Here is a 20746-nt window from a genome sequence, read left to right as displayed (position 1 = left end):
TGCGTCCTATTTCAGTCCACCCGTTGATTACGTTCCTTACAATTATGTAATTGTGGTTACACTTAGTTATTTTTGGCAGATAGGGTTCATATAAAAGTCTTGTACTTCACTTGTGTATATCAGTGGTTAATATTTGATCCTTCATGGCCTCTTATGTTCATATTTCCAACAGGATGAATGACAATAATTTTGGTCCTTTCCAGACTATTTTTTTATTTCAGTGTTATCAGATAAGTGCTGCTAATTGTTCGTCCATGTTTTGTCCTGTTTTTTCCAGTTTCTGTCTCTGCTGAGTGATGGTAACGAAATTCTCCTTAATTCCGACAAACTGGAATTATTTCTTATTCTTCTTGTTCTTGTAAAACTATGATAGGGAAAAAACTTAAATAATTGTAAGTAAGTAATTGAGCACCAAATGATGATGATGAAGGACATAAAAGTTGAATCCTCACTCCGTTTTCTGTCTCATTCCCACAGAGCTGAAAGAGAAACAGGAACGAGGGGAAAACCCCGGACACCTTCTCTACCAGTACCACCCCGTCCACCCCCAAACCCAACCTCCCCTCACCCCTCTCAAAGCTCCAGGGCTCTCCAAGGGTTCCTCACCGGGTTCACCAAAGGGTTCTCTGTGGTGTTCTGGAAAGATCTGTACGCCTCTTGGCCTCAGACCTTCATGCGTCTCCCAGCAGCAGAGTCCACCCACACCTCCACCCACCACACCACCACCACTACCATGAGCAGTGAACAGGAGTTTGGAGAAGGCGTCTTGGGAGTCACGCTCACACTGCGCCTCCTCATGCATGGGAAGGTGAGGAGGGGGAGTGGGAATCAAATTCAAATGAACAATGCACGCTAAAGATTTCTAAAGAACCCCCCGGAAAGACTACTAACATGTACTAGCAAGTACTAACAAGTACTCTGTGTATCAGAACCCGATGTATGTTTTTCCTGTGTGCAGAGCTCCAACTTTTAAATACTACACCTGTGAGCCACAGTGTTTGTCTAAATGACATGTTCCTCCATGAACACTGTAGTAGTAGTAGTAGTAGTAGTAGTAGTAGTAGTAGTAGTAGTAGTAGTAGCTCCCTGTTTGGATTTTGGTGTGAAACTTATGTTTCACATAAAACAAAGGAAAAGTCTTGTTTTACAAAAAACAATTTCTGTTTGTAGAAAGCATATTTGTTTCTTGCTTTGAATACTACTCTGTGACTCCAACCTTCTTTTAACTTTTTGCTTTGGTACTTTTCTCCACAGGAAGTAGGCAGCATTATTGGCAAGGTGAGTGGTTTGTTTTCCTTCTGTTCTGAGGTCAGACCCCTGAAAAAAGCTGAGCCTCTCAGAAAACTTTTTGGCTCCGTGCATGTAACAGACAAAAGCCTGGAGGTTCCACCGTTCGACCACAAATAATTCCTCTGGGAACACAGTGCTGTGGCTTTGACATTGGAGTAAATTAAAGCAAAATGCAAATAATTCCATCCACATTTTAATTGAGCAGCATTAGAAAACATTTTACATACAGTTTGTGGTGATTTCACAGCACTAATGACACAGAGAAAATCCTTCTCATTTCTCTAAATGATACATTTAAAAATCAGAGCCATCTTCAAACTGTGGTTTTCTAAAATTGGCATGCCGCTCAAGATAATGTTCAGCATAATCCTGCTGCTGAGATATAAAGCTGCCATGAAATATGCATTAATAGTGTGTAAAATTTCCAGTCAGGCCATGTCACTCCAATCTCTGCTTACTGAAAAGGAGCTGCACTCCAGGGATGTGAGGCAGTTTATCTGTAGACATGCACCCCAAAAAAAGAAGAAGGATTTTTTTCCAAATATATCGTAGCCAAGTGAAGTGTGATAATGACCAGTGCCCTCACAGCACATTTACCCACCCATGATAGGGTCTGATTTCTGTCAGCATATATTTAGATTTCCCCCTCCTCATCACTTACACCGTGTGGTCTTTTAGCTCTCAGTCTGACATAAAGACGCCATGAAAATTACATCACTCTGCTGCAGCTCTGTCTGGTTCGTGTCGGTCTGCTCCCCAAGCTGCTCTCCGGGGTTTCTTAGAGAATTAAACAAGGCTGCCACGCTTGAGTCGCCCTATCTGGATTAAACTGGCTCATGTGAGAAGGACTGGCCTCGATATGAGATTGTTATTATCAGAATCCGTGCATGTGCAAACAAACCCAATTATATTTTGAGCGTTGATTCAGTGCACTCTCATAGGTGTTAGTGCGGAGAAACTCCTCCACCTGTGCAGCTGCTCGGGGGCAACCCACTGGCTGTTGATTAGTAGGCGGAAAGCGTCACTGATTCATTTCCCTCACCTGGATCTTTCCAGCTCCTGCAGCTTCTCCCTGGTAAACATGCAGGAAACAAAAAAAAAAAAAAGTGTTTTTAACTTTTATTTTATGGGCCTCTAAAGAATTCAACTGATACACTCCCCAGTAAGTAGGTGGCAACCAGGAGGTAGATGGGAAGGAAAAATGATGGAGGATGGAAAACACAAGCTTCACAATTAAATATATATATATTTGTAAAGGTTTCCATTGATAACTGATGGATTATAAATATTTACCACTTTAGACAAAACTGTTTTTTTTTTTTTTTTTAGGAAAAATATTTGCTCATTTTGATTTTGATGTCAGCAACACATCTCAGAGAAATGGGGGGTTTACCAGTGTGTTGCATCACCGCTTCACTCTGTTTGGGAACTGAGGAGACCAACTGCTTTAGCTGTGAAAGGGAAACATTTCCCCTTCTTCCTTGATACACTGTATAATTTCCAGCTCAACAGGGCGTCTGTTGTTGTGTTTTTAATCTTATCTTTGAGTGACAGGTCTGGACTGCGGACAGTTTAGCAGTCGGACTCTTTTATTGTGGAGCCACGCTGTTGTAATATGTGCAGGATGTGGTTTTGTATTGTGTTGCTGAAATAAGCAGGACCTTCTCTGAAAACACTCACCTTGTACATTTCTCGTCTTTCCACAGAAAGGGGAAACCGTGAAGAGAATACGAGAAGAGGTAAGACTCTGCTGCCCACCCCCATCCTGTGTATATCTTCACCTGTCTTTCTGTCCTATTTCCTATTGCTCTACAGTAAATCCACCACAAACCTTTAAATGCAGCTCACGTGCATCGTGCTAATTACTGAAAAATCCGAAAGTCCAGGCTACGTCCGACTGTTAAAGATGAGAAGCAATGATGTTTTTGTTTTGTGCCAAGTAGCAGCATGAAAATCACCCGGAGTCAACATGATTAAATGTTTAGTTCTATGTAATTACTCTGACAATCAAAGTCGGCTTTTATCAGAATCTGCTGCAGCTTTTCTGAAGGTGTATTTTGGACTTTTAGCCGCCTGTTGGGACTTTAGCCATGTTGACGCTGTCAGCAGCCTGTGCAGTGGCAGCACGATGTGGAGCTTCCCTCTGGATTATCTGTCGTCTCTGCCTTCTCATCTACCCAAGGAAACAGGCAGAGAATCAAGAAAGATTTCTGTATGACCCTTCTTCTCAGGATATGAAACAAGACCAAAGTAAATTTTCCATTGAAAAAAAAAACACCAAATTTAAAGGAAACTATTCTATTAAAGGGGTGATGTCAAAGACAGAAGCACTGTGAAGTCGTAGAGCATAGAGCAACAAACTCCACGTTAAAAATAAACCTAAAAAAATCAAATTTTGATGTTTGGAATGAAGAAACATGTTGGTTGCTGCCTCACAGCTTTGAATCCTCTGCTGTATTTGGCCTTTCTGTGGGAAGTTTGCTGCTTGAGCGAGTTTCGTCCCACAGTCCAAAGACATGCGTGTTAGGTTAATTGGTGACTGTGAATGCGTGTCTGTCTGTGTGTGTGTCACTCTGTGTTGGCCCTGAGACGGACCGAAGGACCGTCCAGAGTGGACCCTGCCTCTCACTCAGTGACAGCTGTGATAGACTCCAGCCCCAGTGACCCTGAGCAGGATAAGTGGTTCCAGATAATGGATGGATAAAACATCAGTGGGGCAACGTGTCTGATGGCTGATGTGTTTTTACAACATACATGAACAACTTAACCTGCTGCTGCCGTCACAGGCACATTCTTTCTGTGCACAAAGGCAATGAGAAGGTATGAATGTGCATGTGTGCGACGGAAATGTGATCAATGTAGCTCAGTTGGTAAAGCTGTAGTCCACAAACCACAGGGTCAATGGTTTAACTCCTGGTCGTCCTGGCTACAAGTTGAAGTGTCCCCGGGCAAGTTGTCTCTAGTGTCTGCTACTTACATGTAAGTCGCTTTGGATAAATGTGTCTGAAATCCCAGGAAAGGTGGGATATAGACCAAACTGTTTGAGCTCTTAGCAGCCCACCGCAGATTCAACAAAGACAATCCTAACATCTAGCCACTGTCTCTTTCCCTGAGCTACACCTGTAACTATGGCAACTGTGCACAACCAGGATGATGAATCTCAAAAAAAAAAAGACAAAATTAAGATGGTTAAAATCTAACAACCTAATAGACATATTGTTTTAACTTACTTTTTCCTGCATTGTGCTCAATTCAGAGACATTAGGATGCATTTATCATTACATGGCTACTTCATATCACACTGCAGAGACTAGGATGATGTGTTGTGTCACTAAATTCCTATTGTTTTGTTGCTAAACCTGCCGTGAGTTTTACTCCCATCCAGCAGGCAGAATAAAAGCCTGTACATCACTACAGCAGAAAGCACAGTCAGACATGTGAGGAAAGACTCCAAATAGGTCACACAACTCCTTCTGGTGTTTCAACAACAACATCTACAACAAAAAAAAACTATGTACCACTATGTTTTAATGAGCCTAAATGTTCTGCATTTATTTCCCTGCTCGCCTGGAAAATGTTAAATAAGCCATAAATACATTCTAGAGGGAGAAATTATTTTAGAAATGTGTGTCCTCAAGTAAAACGCTTTGAGGACGTCTGCATATGAATCAACACTCCAGAGAGCAAGAGAGAGACAGAGGAGCTGGAGTTATGTCGGCATTTATCAGAGGAATTTTAACCTCATTTGTGAAATGTCACAAAAAAATCAAAGGTGGATTTTTACTAATCAGTCCACAATCAGTCCCACGATGAAAGTAAAATATCCAGCCGAGAAATTGGGGGGAAAAAAGGGACTGAATCCACCCTGAAGCAACTCCAGCAGGGATCATTGAAGATAATATCATTAATGCACATAACCATATAGCTGCACAAACTATAACTCGGGATGTGTCCATGTCAACTCTGTGTACTCAAAAAGCTTCTCAGATCCTGCGCTTGATACCAAGTTGGCCTCTGCAGGTCGGTGAAGGTGCTGTAGGGCTGTTTTAACGTAATTGTTCAGGTTCCAGTCATACTCATGTTTCTTAACATTACCTGAAGTTATTTTACCTTTTTATTCCTATGGAGACTCTAAAGTCCACGTCGTCCATGCTTCTCCATCCTGGACCTCACGCTTTGTTCGTCTTTTTTCCTTTTCTCTTTGTTCTTTTCGGTGAAAGTAGCTTTGCGACCGTAACAACAAATTCATGTCTACCCATAGTAATGGCATAGTGGGCTCTGAATGCTTCCAAATGCAGATGACCTACATTCTATAATGTACCTGGATGCATCAACAGCCCACAGTCACACAGTAATTGTTGCCAACTCCTTTGTTTTTCGTTAAATGTGAGCTCAAGACAAAAGGAAGAAAAGATGAGATGTTAGACATTTGCACATCGCTGAGATAACTGAGATGATCTTTCTCTATGCCTTATTTCATTGTTTTCACCTGCTGCAGCCACAGTTTCTCACATATGGAGGCCAATAAATGTCCAACAGAATCTCTTTAGAATAATAATAATAAATATCATTGAATTGAAAAGACAACGATTAGAGTGAAAATAACACTGCACCTGTGCTTTTACACCTTTTTGCTGACTTTCAGCTACAAATATACATTTCCTTAAAAAAAAACAAAAAAAATCAATTAAATTATGCAGTTTTCGCTGAATATAAGTTTCTAATTATGTGACAATTTCAATTTATAAAATGGAGTCATTGCTGCTAAAAAAATTTAATAAATCCTTACAAACACATTTTGGCAAAACATTATTTCCTGCTGATTTTCTGCTGTTAGCTTCCAGTGTTTGGAGCTTTTTGAAGTTTCCTCGATCCAAAAAAAAAAAAAACCTGTCCCTAATGCGTCAGCGGACATGTTTTCACTCTCTGGTTTATTTTTACTTCTTCCTTTTGCAAATTAAATGAAGACTTTCAACTGTCTCCATAACATGTCTCAAACCTAAACTTTGATTTCTTCTTGAAGGAGCCAACTCCACGATACAATGTAACAGACAAAGTGAAGGAGGAGGGAAACTGCAATAAAGGAATAGAACTGATATGAAGAGAGGGACAAGGAAAATAATGGGTGGAGTGGCTGTGAGACAGCGAGATTAATGGACAACAGGAGGAGGACGTATCGATAAATTACTAACAATGAGACTGATTAGATGAAAGGAAGGAAGAATGAAGGAGTGATTGGTGAGAAACACGGTGACGGTGGAGGGATGGATAATGAGACGGAGAGAAGGACGAAGCTAGTGGAAGGTAGAAGGATGGCTGACTGGAAGGGCAAAGTTACAATTAGACGGAAAGATGAAAAGGGAGGATGAGAAGAAGAGAGAAGGTGGAGGGATGGATGGATGTGGGTGAGAGACGTAAACAAACAGACTGAGGAGCAGAGGGAGACGCCAGCTAATGCATTTTTATTGAGAAAATAAACGACGAGAGCAGGAGATTTATTCCAAACTGCTTTATTAGCAGTCACACAGACACCGACACAGAGAGAATATATTTGTTCTATTTTCATAACAATGAGAGGAGGCTCCAGTCTGTAGGGGGATGATGGGAGGAGGCAACAGGCAGTGACTCTCACTGAAACACACACACACACTCACACAAAAACACCAGCAGGTGTGTCCACACAGAACTTCAGTGCAGCTATACCTGTAATTTTACACCTTTAAATAAAAGTATTATATACATACTGTGTACAAATACACACGTTTTGTCACAGTCTGATATCGGTTCAGTAAAAACAGTTGCACACAACTGTAGAGCCGATTACAAAGTCAGTGATTCGGTCGGGACAATTGGTCGGATCCAGTCGGTCCTGGTCCTGGTGCCAGTCCGTTCTGCCTTCAGAACGTCAGTCATTGCTGTTTGCCCCAAACTCTAAACCTAACTGCTCCTTTCAAGTGCCAGTAAAGATATTGGCACTGAGGCACACGAATCATTTTTCACATTAACACCCTCTAAACTGCATCCATTGTTCCTTATCATTGTACTATTTTAGTTGCTAATGTGCTGCCATTTGTCATATTTCACAAGAACGTGGGCTTAGAGGAAGTGGCTTTAAAACAAAGATGTGCAACGATGTTTACATTGTGCATCAGTAACATTAAATTGTTGGTTGTTTAAATGTTGCATTGATGGAGATCAATGGATCGTTACAGCCTCCAGTACATCAGCAGCTGTGCAGCTGCTAACACGTGCACACAAGGTTAAAGGCAGCAGACACTCTAACATCCCTAATACAAACACACACGGAGCTCTCATTAAGAGCTCTGAGCTATAGTGTGTGTGTGTGTGTGTGTGTGTGGGCAGGACTCACACACAAAGATGCCAACCTTCATATCAGTGACAGATTCTGTGCAGCCTTCTCGTTCACTTGATAAACGACCGTTGTTCTACCTCTGCCATTCTTAGCCTTCACTCATCCATCCCATGAACCATCCATCCATCTCTGTTCCTGTCTACGTCTGAGTGTGTTTAGTAATAAAGAGATCAGCTGTAAGTGAGACAGACACACGCTGAGCTCACCACACACTAAACTCATTAATTACTGAAGCTTTTCTTTCTACTTTCGCTTTTATTCATTCTTCCCCCTTCTTCCTACCTTCAATACCACTATAAAGAGCATGATGAAGAGTATGATCAGAGGAGGAAGAGCCAATGCATAGACCCATGAATGAGTTACTGAACCTACAGGCCCTGGGGGTCGGGGAGGGGGGTCGGGTCCTATAGGCCAGAGGAGAGACAAGACAACTGCTAAGAGAATGAAGAATGAGTCGATACAAAACAAACTTTATGACACAAAATGAAAACGGAGGGATATAATGGGGGGTGGGGGGTCGGGGGTGGGGGGGGGGGGGGGGGGGGGTAACCTGTGCTCAGTGGCCAATTTTCTCAATATCCATCCATGTAAAGACCAAGCCCACATCAATCTACACACATCCTTAGTTTATTCAGAGCAATATTACTGCATCAAACAGAATTACCTCTATGTAAATGTGTGTGTGTGGATATCTTCAGTGTGTATAAATACATAATGAGGGATGAAATTGTTCAATAGGGACAAAATTGTGCAGCGAGACATTGTGTTGATGAGATTTTAGTTACACAGTGCTGACAATGAAAGACTTGATTGTAAATCAAATCAGGGCCAAATGTTCGTGTTTATTTGCAGCCTGATAAACGACTGAAAATGAAAAAAGGTGTAACATCCTTTCAACTGTTTAAATGGAAATAATGGGCTAAAATGATTATTCTAATGATCTGACAGAAGACGTGGGCGTGAACCAGGATCTGCTCTAAAGCACATTAACAGACGTCTGCATTGTTTTCTTAGTCAAAACACTTCAGATTTATAGGTTTTACACCTGACGTCTTTGGGTAGCAGGAAAAATTAGGGCATTTCTGTTTCCAAGCGCGGCTGTAAGAACGTCTGATGTTTTATGAGGAAATGATGCAAAGTAAAATGTTGGTCAGTGGTGGAACAGTTACTCAGATCATTTACTTAAATTTATGTTTCTTACATTTTTCATTTGGAAAGTTTGTAATTTGCAGCACAATTGTGAGCTGACAGTAATATTTTCTCCTTTCATCTCCACCTCATTTGCCTGGTGAGCAGCCTCTGACATTTGCTTTTCAATTGCTACGAACAATTAGTTAATAAGGGAATAAACGAAATGAAGCGACTGTTGTTGTTCAATGTAAATATGGGGCGACTGTGGCGCAGGAGGTAGAACGGTTGTTGGTTTGATCCCCGGCTCCTCAGGTCACATGTCCTTGAGCAAGACACTCAACCCCAACTTAGTTGGTCCCAGTGAGTGTTGGCCAGCTGCATAGCAGCTCCCCCATCCGTGTGTGTGTGTGTGTTTGTGTGTGTGTGTGTGTGTAAATGGGTGAATGAGAAGCAGTGTAAAGCACTTTGAGTGGCAATAGGTAGAAACGTGCTATATAGCAGATCAATTTCCATAGTCAGAAATGATGTTTTTTTTGGTTAAATTTTTAGTTTATGAAGCTCCCCAACACACACACACACACACACACACACACACACACACACACACACACACACACACACACACACACACACTTTGCAAACAAAAGTCATCATATAGACCAAAAAAATTCATTGGTTATAAAAACCTAAATTTAGCCGAGGTCTAAAGGCTTCAAATAGAGAAACAAATTAATCCGAAAAATTATTATAAATAAAAACTACACATCATAAACTAAATGTATTGACAGCTTTTTTCTCAAACTCAGTATTTACTATGGTTCCTTACTTGTCCACCACCAAGGGCTGGTTTTATAAAACCAAAGAAGAGGATATTACAAAAACTAAACCTGGGAATTCATTTAAAAAAATGAGAATGAATTGAAGGGATCATCTCCTTGAATCTGTATATAAACAAAACTTTTTTGTAGAAACATTTTTAGTTCACAACATTTCACATTGTGTAAAGAATTTAAAGTGGTTCTTCTACTTGTAGCGGAGAAGATTTGAAGTTGAACTCAGGAGGTTTGCGTTGCTGCTGTTGTCACGCAGCTTCAGCTTGTGTCTTCACGTCAGCAGACGAGACAAAGGAGAATATTGTTTGATGCAGAAGCTATTTTTAATGAAGCCAGAGTACAAGTTTCTAAATAGGAGAATAACCCAGTACTGCCCCCACCACCACCACCACCACCACCACCACCACCACACACACACACACACACACAAACACATTCAGCAGCAGGATTCACATCATCTATTATCTGCTACGTCTCTTCTAACTTCAATTTTCCTCTGACTCCCGTCCTCTCCGTCCTTCATCATATGGTTATTACTGCACCTTCTCTATATCTTCACCACCCTGTCTCTGTCTCCTCCTCCTGATCCTTTCCCTCACTTTTCTGTCTTCCTCTTCCTGCTCCTCTTCCTCTTCCTTTAATAAATCTTTACCCATTTCCTCGTCTGAATCATCTTAATCTTTCTCTCCCTAATCTCCCCCAATATTCTCCTCTGCTCTAGTTCCTTACCCCTCAATCAACCTCAGTTTCCTGAAAACATTGATTTACTACACCACTCTACTCATCCGCTTGACCCCCCCCCCTTCCTCCCTCCTCCCTCCTCATAATCCCTCTCTCCTGCAGCATCACAGGTGTATCTCCTTTAGGGTGTGGGGAGCAGTGTGCACTGGATATGATTCTCCTCTTCTCTGTCTTGGTCCACATATCCCTCCCTCCCACTAATGTGTTTCTCTCTCCTTTGCCCCCCCCCCCCCCCCCCCCCCTCCATTATACCCCACCTTCCCCTCTTTGTTTCTCTCCCTCTGTTATGACTCACCTCTGATCTGCTCCCCACTTTACCTCATTTCCTTCATCTCCTACATTGTCCCCTCATCCCCTTTCTCTTCTCCCTTCTGCCTCCCCCCAAATATGCCCCCCCTCCCCCTCCCCCTCCCCCTCCCATCTCTTTCTGGACCCACAGAGCAGTGCTAGGATCAACATCTCGGAGGGCTCCTGTCCAGAGAGGATCATCACCATCACGGGGCCGACTGACTGTGTGTTCAGAGCCTTCACCATGATCACCTTCAAACTGGAAGAGGTACATGACACACACACACACACACACACACACACACACACACACACACACACACACACACACACACACACACACATACACACACACAGAGGCAGGAATCCCTGTGTGTTTCCTGACAGTTAACGGTGACTAAACCATTGATCGCTGTCACTACAATGTTACATTTTGACCATTTAACACAGGTTTACTAATTTAAAGCCAAAGTTCAACGACAATACATCAAATTACTTTGAAAATTAGAAAAGTTTTTTAGCAGTTTGTTGGGTCCTGGTAGTTTTCTGACTAGCCCACTGCTGATTATCTGGATCAGGTGTGTTCAGATAATCCTTTGCTGTGGGTTGGACAGGGAGGGGGGAACAGAGGCTTTTGAGGACCAGGAATGACAGCTTCAGTTAAAAAGGAAGGATGTTCATCAATTTGTCAAGTACGACGCACAAAACCAGCAATTTAGTTTTCACACGGTGTATTTCCCACAATAAAATGTCCAATTTAAGAAGTTCAGTCAGATGTCATGTTGTAACTAAATGATGAACATGTACAAACTGTATAAACTTTCCCTGTCTTCATCCTGGTGACTTTACCCAAAATAATAGGTTTGTGCCAAGTTCCAAAATAGGTAAGTCTACTTTCCCCAGTCCCCCACATTTTTATTCCAGTTATAGTGTAGCTCCAAACAATCTTTGATAGAAGCTCAGGAGTCTCTGGGGGGCCATGGTTTCACTAATTTAATTAAAGGATAAAACTTTTATAAAGCATCATTAGTGAGTTGCTATTTTTTAAAATATGTTGCTTGTTTGCGATGACAGATGAGGTGATAGCAGTCAACTCTGTGAAGAGATGAGAGTGTTATCACATATCACGGCACATAAAAATGGATCTGTACCTATGGACATATAATGAGTGAGACAGAAAATTCTTGACAACGAGTAAATGATACATTTGCCAGATTGGCAATTGATAATATCCTTTAAAGTCTATAAGGTGTTTGTAGTGATCGTCAGGGACGATGGCTAAGAGACTGCGGTGCAGGAGGTAGAGGGGTCAGCCACCAGTCCCAATTTTTGGTTCGATCCCTGGCTCCTCCAGTCACATTGTGAAGTGTCCTTGAGCAAGACACTGAACCCCAACTTAGTTGCTCCAGGTGAGTGCTGGTCAGCTGCTAAGCCAAACAGCAGAGCAGCGCTTTATATAATATGCTAATGGCCTTCTGAGCCTTCTAGCATGTGGAGCAGGGACCTGCTGACCCATTTGAATAATAGAGATAACAACAAATAACATCTGAAGAGGGTTAAACAGTATACAAAACAGTATTTCGGTCTACAAACTTGCAGTACAACCATCTCTCCTGCGTCATTTCCACCATTTTATTGAGATTTTAAAGGGGATGCATCAGTATCAGTCCCATGGAGAAGAACCGGTCTTATGTTCATCTCAAGCTTTGTCATTTCTTCCTTCATACTGTAGTTTTGCCAAAATAATAACCTAATTATTTGTTCTAATATGCCACTATACTCCATCTGGAATTCAGTTATAACTAAGGCCATGGTCAACAAGAATAAATAGTCCTGCCGCTCTTAAAGGTCAGATGCATCATAATGAGATGGGAAGAAAATACAAAATAAAATTTGATTATTTACTTAGAGGATTCGTTTTGTTTCATGTGGGCTGACTTACTTCAAAGTGGAGTCAAAGTTTAGCTGTGGAGAATTAAAAGTCTTGGAACATTTTGCATGTAGAGAAATGAAATCCACTGAGCTACTATTTAAATCTTGGTGATTTTATTGGAACAAGATGGGAAAACATGAGCTGAGAGGCAGAGAGTGGACAGAGATTTAGAGAGAGGGAGATGAGTGTTTGGAAGGATTGAAAATAGTGAAATAAGGACAGAGACAAAGGAGAGAAGAGAGGTGAGAGGTTGAAAGAGATACAGAGATGAGAGAGAAGTCCTGTAGGTGCAGTAACAGCTAGTGAGATTTAAAGAGTTTAAAAGAAAGGAGGAAAAGTGTAATCATGGCAATAAATAAAGAGTGGAAAGGCCCACAGAGGTTCGAGTCTCCCAAGTGTTCTTCAGCACAACACAAGCTGCAAGAGCATACGCAGTGTTTCCTATTCAACTAATGTGGCCTCTCACAGCCCGACTAACGGGGCTGTGACACATGCTGGAGAACGGAAGAGGTGTGTTTACCAGTTAAATTTGACAATTCACATCATCTCAAGTCTATAAAGATGAATAGAGAATGGGAGGAAAAACTCCCTTTAACCGAAGAAACTTCCAGCAGAACCAGGCTCAGGGTGGACGGACATCTGCCTTCACCGGTTGGGGTGACAACCACAATACAGTGGTGACAATTGGGGGGTGAGAGGGGAGAGGGACAAGAGGAGGAAAGGAGCTCAGTGCATTGGGGGGTGGGTCCCCCAGCAGTCTAAGCCTATAGACTGCTGTCACACTTCCATCAACCTTTGGACTCCCACATACAATGACGATAAATCAAATGTTAAATAAAACCTGGACCTACATGCATGAGATTCCAGACTGATCTCGAGGCCCCCTCTCCTTACAAAGGAAAAACAGTTTGTGATTTTTTTTCTCTGATGGATCGTTGGTCACTCTGCAGTCACGGTTGAAAAAGTAGTAGACCTGATGCAAGTATTCAGCATAATCTGATTTCTCTGAGAACCTGGTTTCTTGTACTTGAAATACGACATCTGTTTGAATGCTGCACCACCCTCATCGCTATTTCCTCTCAAACACCTGTCATCTAGCAGTTTGGCATGAAGGTGCAGGGACACATCTGAAATTTACAAGGAGCAGGGTGGTGTATGAACAATCTAAATGAGGAGGAAAGATAAAGGCGAATAGAGCTGGAAAAAAAAAAACGTATATAAATTAAGAGTGTTAGAAACCGGAGCTGCAGGGATTAGAGAAAATTCATGATGAGACGAAGATGGAATCATGGAGGATGGAGAAAGTAAATCTGATGGAATAATCACAACTGGTATTCACTTCACATCTTGCTTATAGCTCTGTGTCTCTGCTGCAGTTTAGTTTGGAATATAGATGGAAAATCGGTGTTGATTGACCCAAAGAAACACACTAGAGGCCTGGGCAGCATCACTGCATCATACTGGACATCAGCAGACATGTGCTAAACACAGGTTTACTTGTGGGAAACAGAAACATTTACAAACCTCATCAACCTCCTGCAGAAAGCACTTGAATTGTCAGGGAGAACATCAAGAAAAGGAGATTGTTTTCCACCCAGCGATTTCTGTCTGCACCTCATGAAACAGTTTGTGCACGTGTGGGACAGTGCTGGCTGTCAATTACTGCGACGAGACCACGAAAAACAGGAGAAAGCGTCTGAGGGGTTTCTGAATGACACGGCGATATAAATAAATATGTGCTGGGTTTTCCTTCAGAAGCGACGAGGGGTGTTGGGCCGTGTGTGTGTGTGTGTGTGTGTGTGTGTGTGTGTTATTCAAGCCACGTTCATCTGATGGGCAGCGCAGACAAGACAGTGCTGCCATTTACATTTTAGAAACAAGGAGGCCACAAGTCCGGCTCGGCTTAACTGACTGAACCCATCGAATTACGACGCTCCTATTTATTACATGAGTTAATTAAAAGGGAGACAGAGACTTAGGACAGGGACATTTAGAAGGGAACTGGGGGGTGAGGGAGCAATCCAAGGAGGAAAAGGGGATTTAAAGAAAAAACGAAAAGCTGATGCAGAGGTAATGATGGGACACGTTTAAAAGGTGAAAGAAACCTTTTGTGACTAATGGACTATAAAGAACGGCAGTTTCAGGAGATGGGAGGACGGGGTTGAAGGGTGGAAGACGAGCTGTCCCTGTTGTGTGTCGGATGAGGCTGTGTGCTCTCAGTGTGCTGCAGGCCGGCGCAACAGGATTTCAATCAGAAGCAGATTAAAACAGCACCACAGGACACTGCTTCACACACCTGTTATTGCTGCCCTTTGATTCACTGTGGATCCTTGGAAAGGTTGGAGGCAAAGATCCATATATGACTACAGGTGTCTCTGGCTGCAGGTTTTAGAGCGCAGAGGTGGTGGTGGGTGGGGGGCTCTCGTGTCATGACGTTAACTGAAGCTGCTGGCTGCAGGTTTCTGTCCAACCCTGTGCTTCGTCTGCTCATGTCGATGCATAAGAATCATGTATCAGAGGGGGATTTAGAAAGGCTACCAGACCAGCATATGGGTCCATGTGTGTCCTCAGGTCCAGTCAGTCAGCAGGTCTAACAGACTGGACAGAACCGCTGACACCAGTTACTACAAACATTAGCAAACTGACTGATCCCTTCTGTTGTCCTTTTTTATTGGCATCGGCTTCATTTGTGTCCAACCTGGTGGATTAAGCCATAGAGATTGTAGTTTGGGTCAGGTTGTTGTTTTTGTTTTATTGCTTTATGCTTTTCATACATAGTTTAGATTTTAGATTGGGACCAATAAAACCCAAAATTACAGAAATACATGAAAGTCCAAGAAAAATGTTTGGAAACACCTGCACACTTTCACATGCTATTGTCTTTTGTTAGTTTTGTTCAATCAGATGGTTGTAAATGGATCAGAAAATGCACAAAAAACTGTTAATATTTAAGCATATCTGAGCACAAAATAACGTCCAACTCAAATTTGCAGGTTAAACGTTAGTTTCGGGACTAACTGGCTGACAAAACTGTAGCATTCTAGTGATTCCAGAAATTCAAGTGGGGATGCTCTTAAACTAATACGAGTTTATTTTGGCTTTTCTTCCAAAGTGACCTATAGTTTTTTGTCTAAATTAGAACTGACAATTGCAAAGAAAACTCAGCTTTCTTTACAAGCTTGTTATTCTGTTCCTGTTTTGAGAACTGAAGGTGAATCTTTATAGTTTACGTATTTTGAAGAATTTTTTTAGTCTCCAGAGTTATGCTGCAATTGGATTCAGTTAGGACAGAAAGTGCAGTGGAAGGACCAAGTGGACATCTGGCCAAGAGGACAAGTACTTAGGCATCGGTTTCTCAAGGAGGACACACCTAAGTGCTACTGAATTGGCTGCATCGTTGACTCAAACAAGAGAAACCAGTGGGCACAGATGTGGAAACAGTGGACTTTAAATGACTGGAGCAAAGTCCCATGAACTGAACTGTCAGAAGTGGAGCTCAACAAAAGATTATAAAAGATTATGGATGACTGCCCAGGTCTCAAACACCAGATCTGAACTCAAACCTGAACATCTGCAACAACAGATGAGTTGAATTCCACAGATTTGTTACGGTTATTGCTGCTAAAGTAGTTTTTTTTTATTTTAAGTTTTAATAGGCAAGGCAAAATTGATTGTTATTCTGTGCTCAACTATGTTCCAAAAATAATTTGTGATCCATTTCCAACAATTTAATTAAATACAACCAACCACAAATAACAGCAATACAAAGGTGTGTAGGTGTTTTACTTGGCAGTGGAGGTATTGGCCATAAATCCAGATGCTTCTGATTAGAATGAAGCAGCATTATAATTCTGTCCACGCAGAGTTTCACTTAATTACAGTATGTGACAATGAGCACAGCACTGCTTTGCTTTTATTTCAGTGAGGGTTTGCAGGGCAGTAACACGTTTTAAGTGTTGCTCTCAAACTTCAATATTTCCTTAGATTGTGACTGCAACCGGTCTCTTCCAACATCCTCTCTGTGGTTATAGAAGATACTTAATCAATTATTCACTAATTTAAATGCAGTTCTCACGTGTGCGCTGTAGGTTGTGTAATGAAGAATCAGAAGTGTCTTTTGGTTAGGACGTCCATCAGTGACGTTGTCATGCTATGAATCCCTGAAGTTCAGCACAGAACAAGAGACTGTCTGAATTGTTGGGAAGGAAGAAGGAAGATAATCTGTAATCTGGACAATGTGAGCATCATACAAACATCAGGTCATTTTCATAATGATTCTTTCTTTTTCTTTGGGCTGTTTATTTTCAGGCATCACCACAGCGAATCATGTGCCTCCATCTAACTCTGTCCTCTGCATCCTCTTCACTCACACCAACTATCTTCATGTCCTCTCTCACTACATCCATAAATCTCCTCTTTGCTCTTCCTCTAGACCTCCTGCCTGGCAGGTCCAACCTCAGCATCCTTCTACTGATATATTCATAGTTTCTCCTCTGAAAATGTCCAAACCACCTCAATCTGGCCTCTCTGACTTTATCTCCAAAACATCTAACATGAGCTGTCCCTCTGATGTCCTCATTCCTGATCCTTTCCATCCTCGTCACTCCCAAAAAGAACCTCAACATCTTAAGCTCTGCTACCTCCAGCTCTGCCTCCTGTCTTTTCTTCAGTGCCACTGTCTCTAAGCCGAACAACATCTCTGGTCTCACCACCGTCTTGAAAATCTTTTCTTTCATTCTTGCTGATACTCTTTTATCACTCAACACACCTGACACTTTTCTCCACCCGTTCCAACCTGCTTCACCTCTTTTCCACACTCTTCAATGCTCTGAACCGTTGACCATAAGTACTTAAAGCCCTGCACCTTCTTCACCTCTGCTCCCTGTAACCTCACTGTTCCACCTGGGTCCCTCTCATTCACACACATGTATTCTGTCTTGTATACTGTCATGTATTCCTCTGTTTTCCAGAGCCGACCTCCACCTCTCTAGATTTTCCTCCACCTGCTCCCTGCTCTCGCTACAAATCACAATGATTAAAACCACAATATGTGGACAGAATAACATCATTTTTGTGGCTGAGGGAAGCAAAATCTCCACTTTGAATGCTGTTACAGCTTAGTGTTACTTGATCTGATCATTGTTTACAGCATTTAATTTACACTCAGCACCTCCCCGATGAGGTGGGGCTACATTATGCAGACGTGATGAGATAAGGTAAAACATACGCTGAATTTCTTTAACAACGTTTGAATGAAATTCTCTTGGAATAATTTGGTGTCATGTCCCAAACAGTTGTAGCTCAGTTGGTAAGGCAGTTGTACACCGAACACATGGTCAGTGGTTTGATCCCCTCTCCTGGCTATGTGTTGAAGTGTCCCTGGGCAAGACGCTGAACCCCAAGCTGCTCCCGGTGGGTCAGGTGGGCACGTAGCACAGCAGCCAGCACCATTGGTGTGTGTGTCTGTGTGTGTGTGTGTGTAGCAACACAGTAAGGCGCTTTGGATAAAACCACTATATAAGCAGCCATTTATGAGTTCTGCCTATTTATCAAGTCCCACAGACCATACGGAGTATGACACAGAGATATTAAGAGAGGAGATGTGTACAGGAAAGAACCCGCTATAGAAACACAGAAAGTCCAGGACTCAGGGGAGACAGAGATGTTTGACCAGGGCAAATACAGTCTGTGATCTGCATTGGAATTAAAGGAATGACGGACATGTGTGGAAGCTGCCCGTTCAATCAACGCTAACCTTTTCCTGCCTGGATCACTGACCTTACAGAGCGAGGTGGAGACAGCGAGGGAGGGAGGAGCTCTTCAACTCTGCTTTAGTAAATCCTGGGATTGAGCATTGATTCAAATGGGAAGATGAAAAGATGCCTGTTTTTGTTAAACGGCTTGTTCAGGCTCATTATAAAGTTCATTTAAAGACTGAAGAAGCAAATGTGCAATGAAGACTCATAAAAACTGCATAATCAGTGCTGCATCAATTTTCACTAAAGCTGCAGATTCCCTGGTTCACTGAGTAGCTCTAATACATCAGAAAATAGTTTAAACATAGCATAGCAATATTCCAAAACCTGAAAATATTCCAGTTAACCACAATGTCCCATAGGAAACCTCTGAAGCTGGAGCCTTGCACACGTTCTTTTGGTTGTAGACATATTTTTCAGCCAACTCGTCAATTAAGCAAGTACATGGTTTGTTTTCCATTTTCTACAAATAGATGTCTTATGATCTATGTGCTGTGTTTACCTGCTACAGTGGTGCTACAGAAAGACAGGGGACATCTCTGTGCTACAAGTGCACACATTTCCCAACAGTTACAATTCTTTCACGTTGTCCAAAGGTGAGAAAGGGCTAATGTGTTTCAGACCAGTCTTTGCTGGTTGCTTTGCACCTGCTCAGACAAAAACTACTATTTCTCCACATTTAACAAAGAAACTTTAATAAGTGATGGTTTTGCAGCTGTGGACGGATCATAAGAAAATGTCTTCCTAAGCAGAGACGAGAAGGGACGCCAACCTGTACTTGGGGACTTTTGAGTCCATCTGTGTTATTTTTGTAATTGTGCCTGGAATTTCTGGAAACAATTGGCTGTCAGACTGAAAAGTCCTTTTTTATGAAGTGACAGACTAATTTGCATCATTCTTTGTAAAGAAACAAAGAACAGCTTCATGAAATGTTTGTAATGGTGCAGATGATGGTGCAAAATAACAACTGTTCGCATTCTCATTGTCAGTGTTTGGAGCCAATTGTGATCTAAATGCTGTGCTTTAAACCAGGGCCCCCTGGTTTTTAAGGCCCCTGGGCCCCTTGTGCCCAGTCTTTGGTTATCCGTCCACGCTGGTAACCACGTGATGTCATACGTGTGGACAGTACCAACAATGGTGGTACAGTGGTCAGAACCTACACAGCGTGTCTATAATGCACATTTAATTTCTAGGCTGCCAAAAATAATATTGTGCCATCAAAGAAAATTACTAAGTGCTAAATTCTACTTGTGAGGAGACGACAAATTTGTAAGTTACCGTTGTGCGGATGTAAAAAGAGTAGTTTTAGTGTTAAAGAGGGAGGAAGATGTCAGACTGCATTCTAACTTCTAATGTCTCAGAGCAGGGACATGAAGGAGATGAAGATGCTAAAGCAAAGTTAGTGCACTGATACTTTTCTGTGTCTATTTTCATTCTGCTCTTTGCCCTTTTTCTTTGACTGCGGCGTCATAATCCTGTGTAGAAATGATGAGAGCTGCCAAACCTCTTCCCTGTCACTTGTTTCCTGTTGGAGTCAGACTCAAGGTTTTGTTGATTTTACTGTGAATATGTAATTTTAATTTTTAAAGTACTGTAGTTATTTCTCTGTTTGGCTCCATTAAAAACCGAGGCTGAACAAATAACTGGGCCCACGTGGATCTGTAGCAACACAATTCAGCTGAAAAGATTCAAAGTTGTAGTTTTATGAAATGTCCAATTACAAATCAGTGTTTCCCAGCAATTCTGGACCTCCGGCTGCTGAACTGTTCCCAAACATAAAACGATTCATTCTGCAGCTCCACTGTGCCTCATTCATTTACATTCAGTTACATTTAAAGCTGTTTCTGTTTATTTAATGTGAACTGTGATTTGTTTTCTACAACTGCTCCATTTTTACAGCTAATCCCTCTGCTCACAGCGGCAGATGTTACCTATTAAATTCAACAACACAGAGGCATAAAACGTGGCCCAGATCAGCAGCTGCACAGTTAGTTTCTTCAGGAACACAAAGGGAAGAAGCCGGAGCTCTTAAAAAAACTTGTCGGTGTAAATCCATCTGTTCCTCTTTGTCTCTCAGGACCTGTCAGCCTTGGTAGCCAACGGCACAGTGACCAGCAAGCCTCCAGTCACCTTGCGGTTGGTGATCCCGGCCAGCCAGTGCGGCTCCCTCATCGGCAAAGGAGGGTCTAAGATCAAGGAGATCAGAGAGGTGAGTGTTGGGCCAATGGTTTCCAGTGGATGGACGGGCTGAAACATTGTGGAATAAAGTTTTTATCCAAGACGAGATGGGTTCACGTGTTTGAAGTGCACAGACTGAACCATAATAAGAACAAAAACAGTTTGAAATAAAACCTTGAGATCTTCACGAAGGCTGCTGCTCGGTCAGGTCATTATTAAGAGG

The 20746-nt window shown here is 42.0% G+C and overlaps 1 protein-coding gene across 4 annotated transcripts in view; it reads left to right on the top strand.

Annotated features, from left to right (window-relative positions):
• The window catches only part of pcbp4 (poly(rC) binding protein 4), a 120751-nt gene that overhangs the window by 62168 nt on the left and 37837 nt on the right, over nt 1-20746 (top strand). For all 4 annotated transcript variants that reach the window (XM_067504609.1, XM_067504611.1, XM_067504610.1 and 1 more), the window contains exons 4-8: nt 478-808; nt 1255-1278; nt 2997-3029; nt 10808-10924; nt 20423-20554. In XM_067504609.1, the coding sequence (XP_067360710.1) occupies nt 674-808; nt 1255-1278; nt 2997-3029; nt 10808-10924; nt 20423-20554 (441 nt within the window). In that variant the 5' untranslated portion in view covers nt 478-673. The remainder of the gene's footprint in view (nt 1-477; nt 809-1254; nt 1279-2996; nt 3030-10807; nt 10925-20422; nt 20555-20746) is intronic.

The sequence above is a fragment of the Channa argus genome, chromosome 5 (assembly GCF_033026475.1).
Source record: "Channa argus isolate prfri chromosome 5, Channa argus male v1.0, whole genome shotgun sequence".
Lineage (NCBI taxonomy): Eukaryota > Metazoa > Chordata > Actinopteri > Anabantiformes > Channidae > Channa > Channa argus.
The sequence above is the reverse complement of the archived record's forward strand: the minus strand, read 5'-3'. Positions and strand labels throughout refer to the sequence as shown.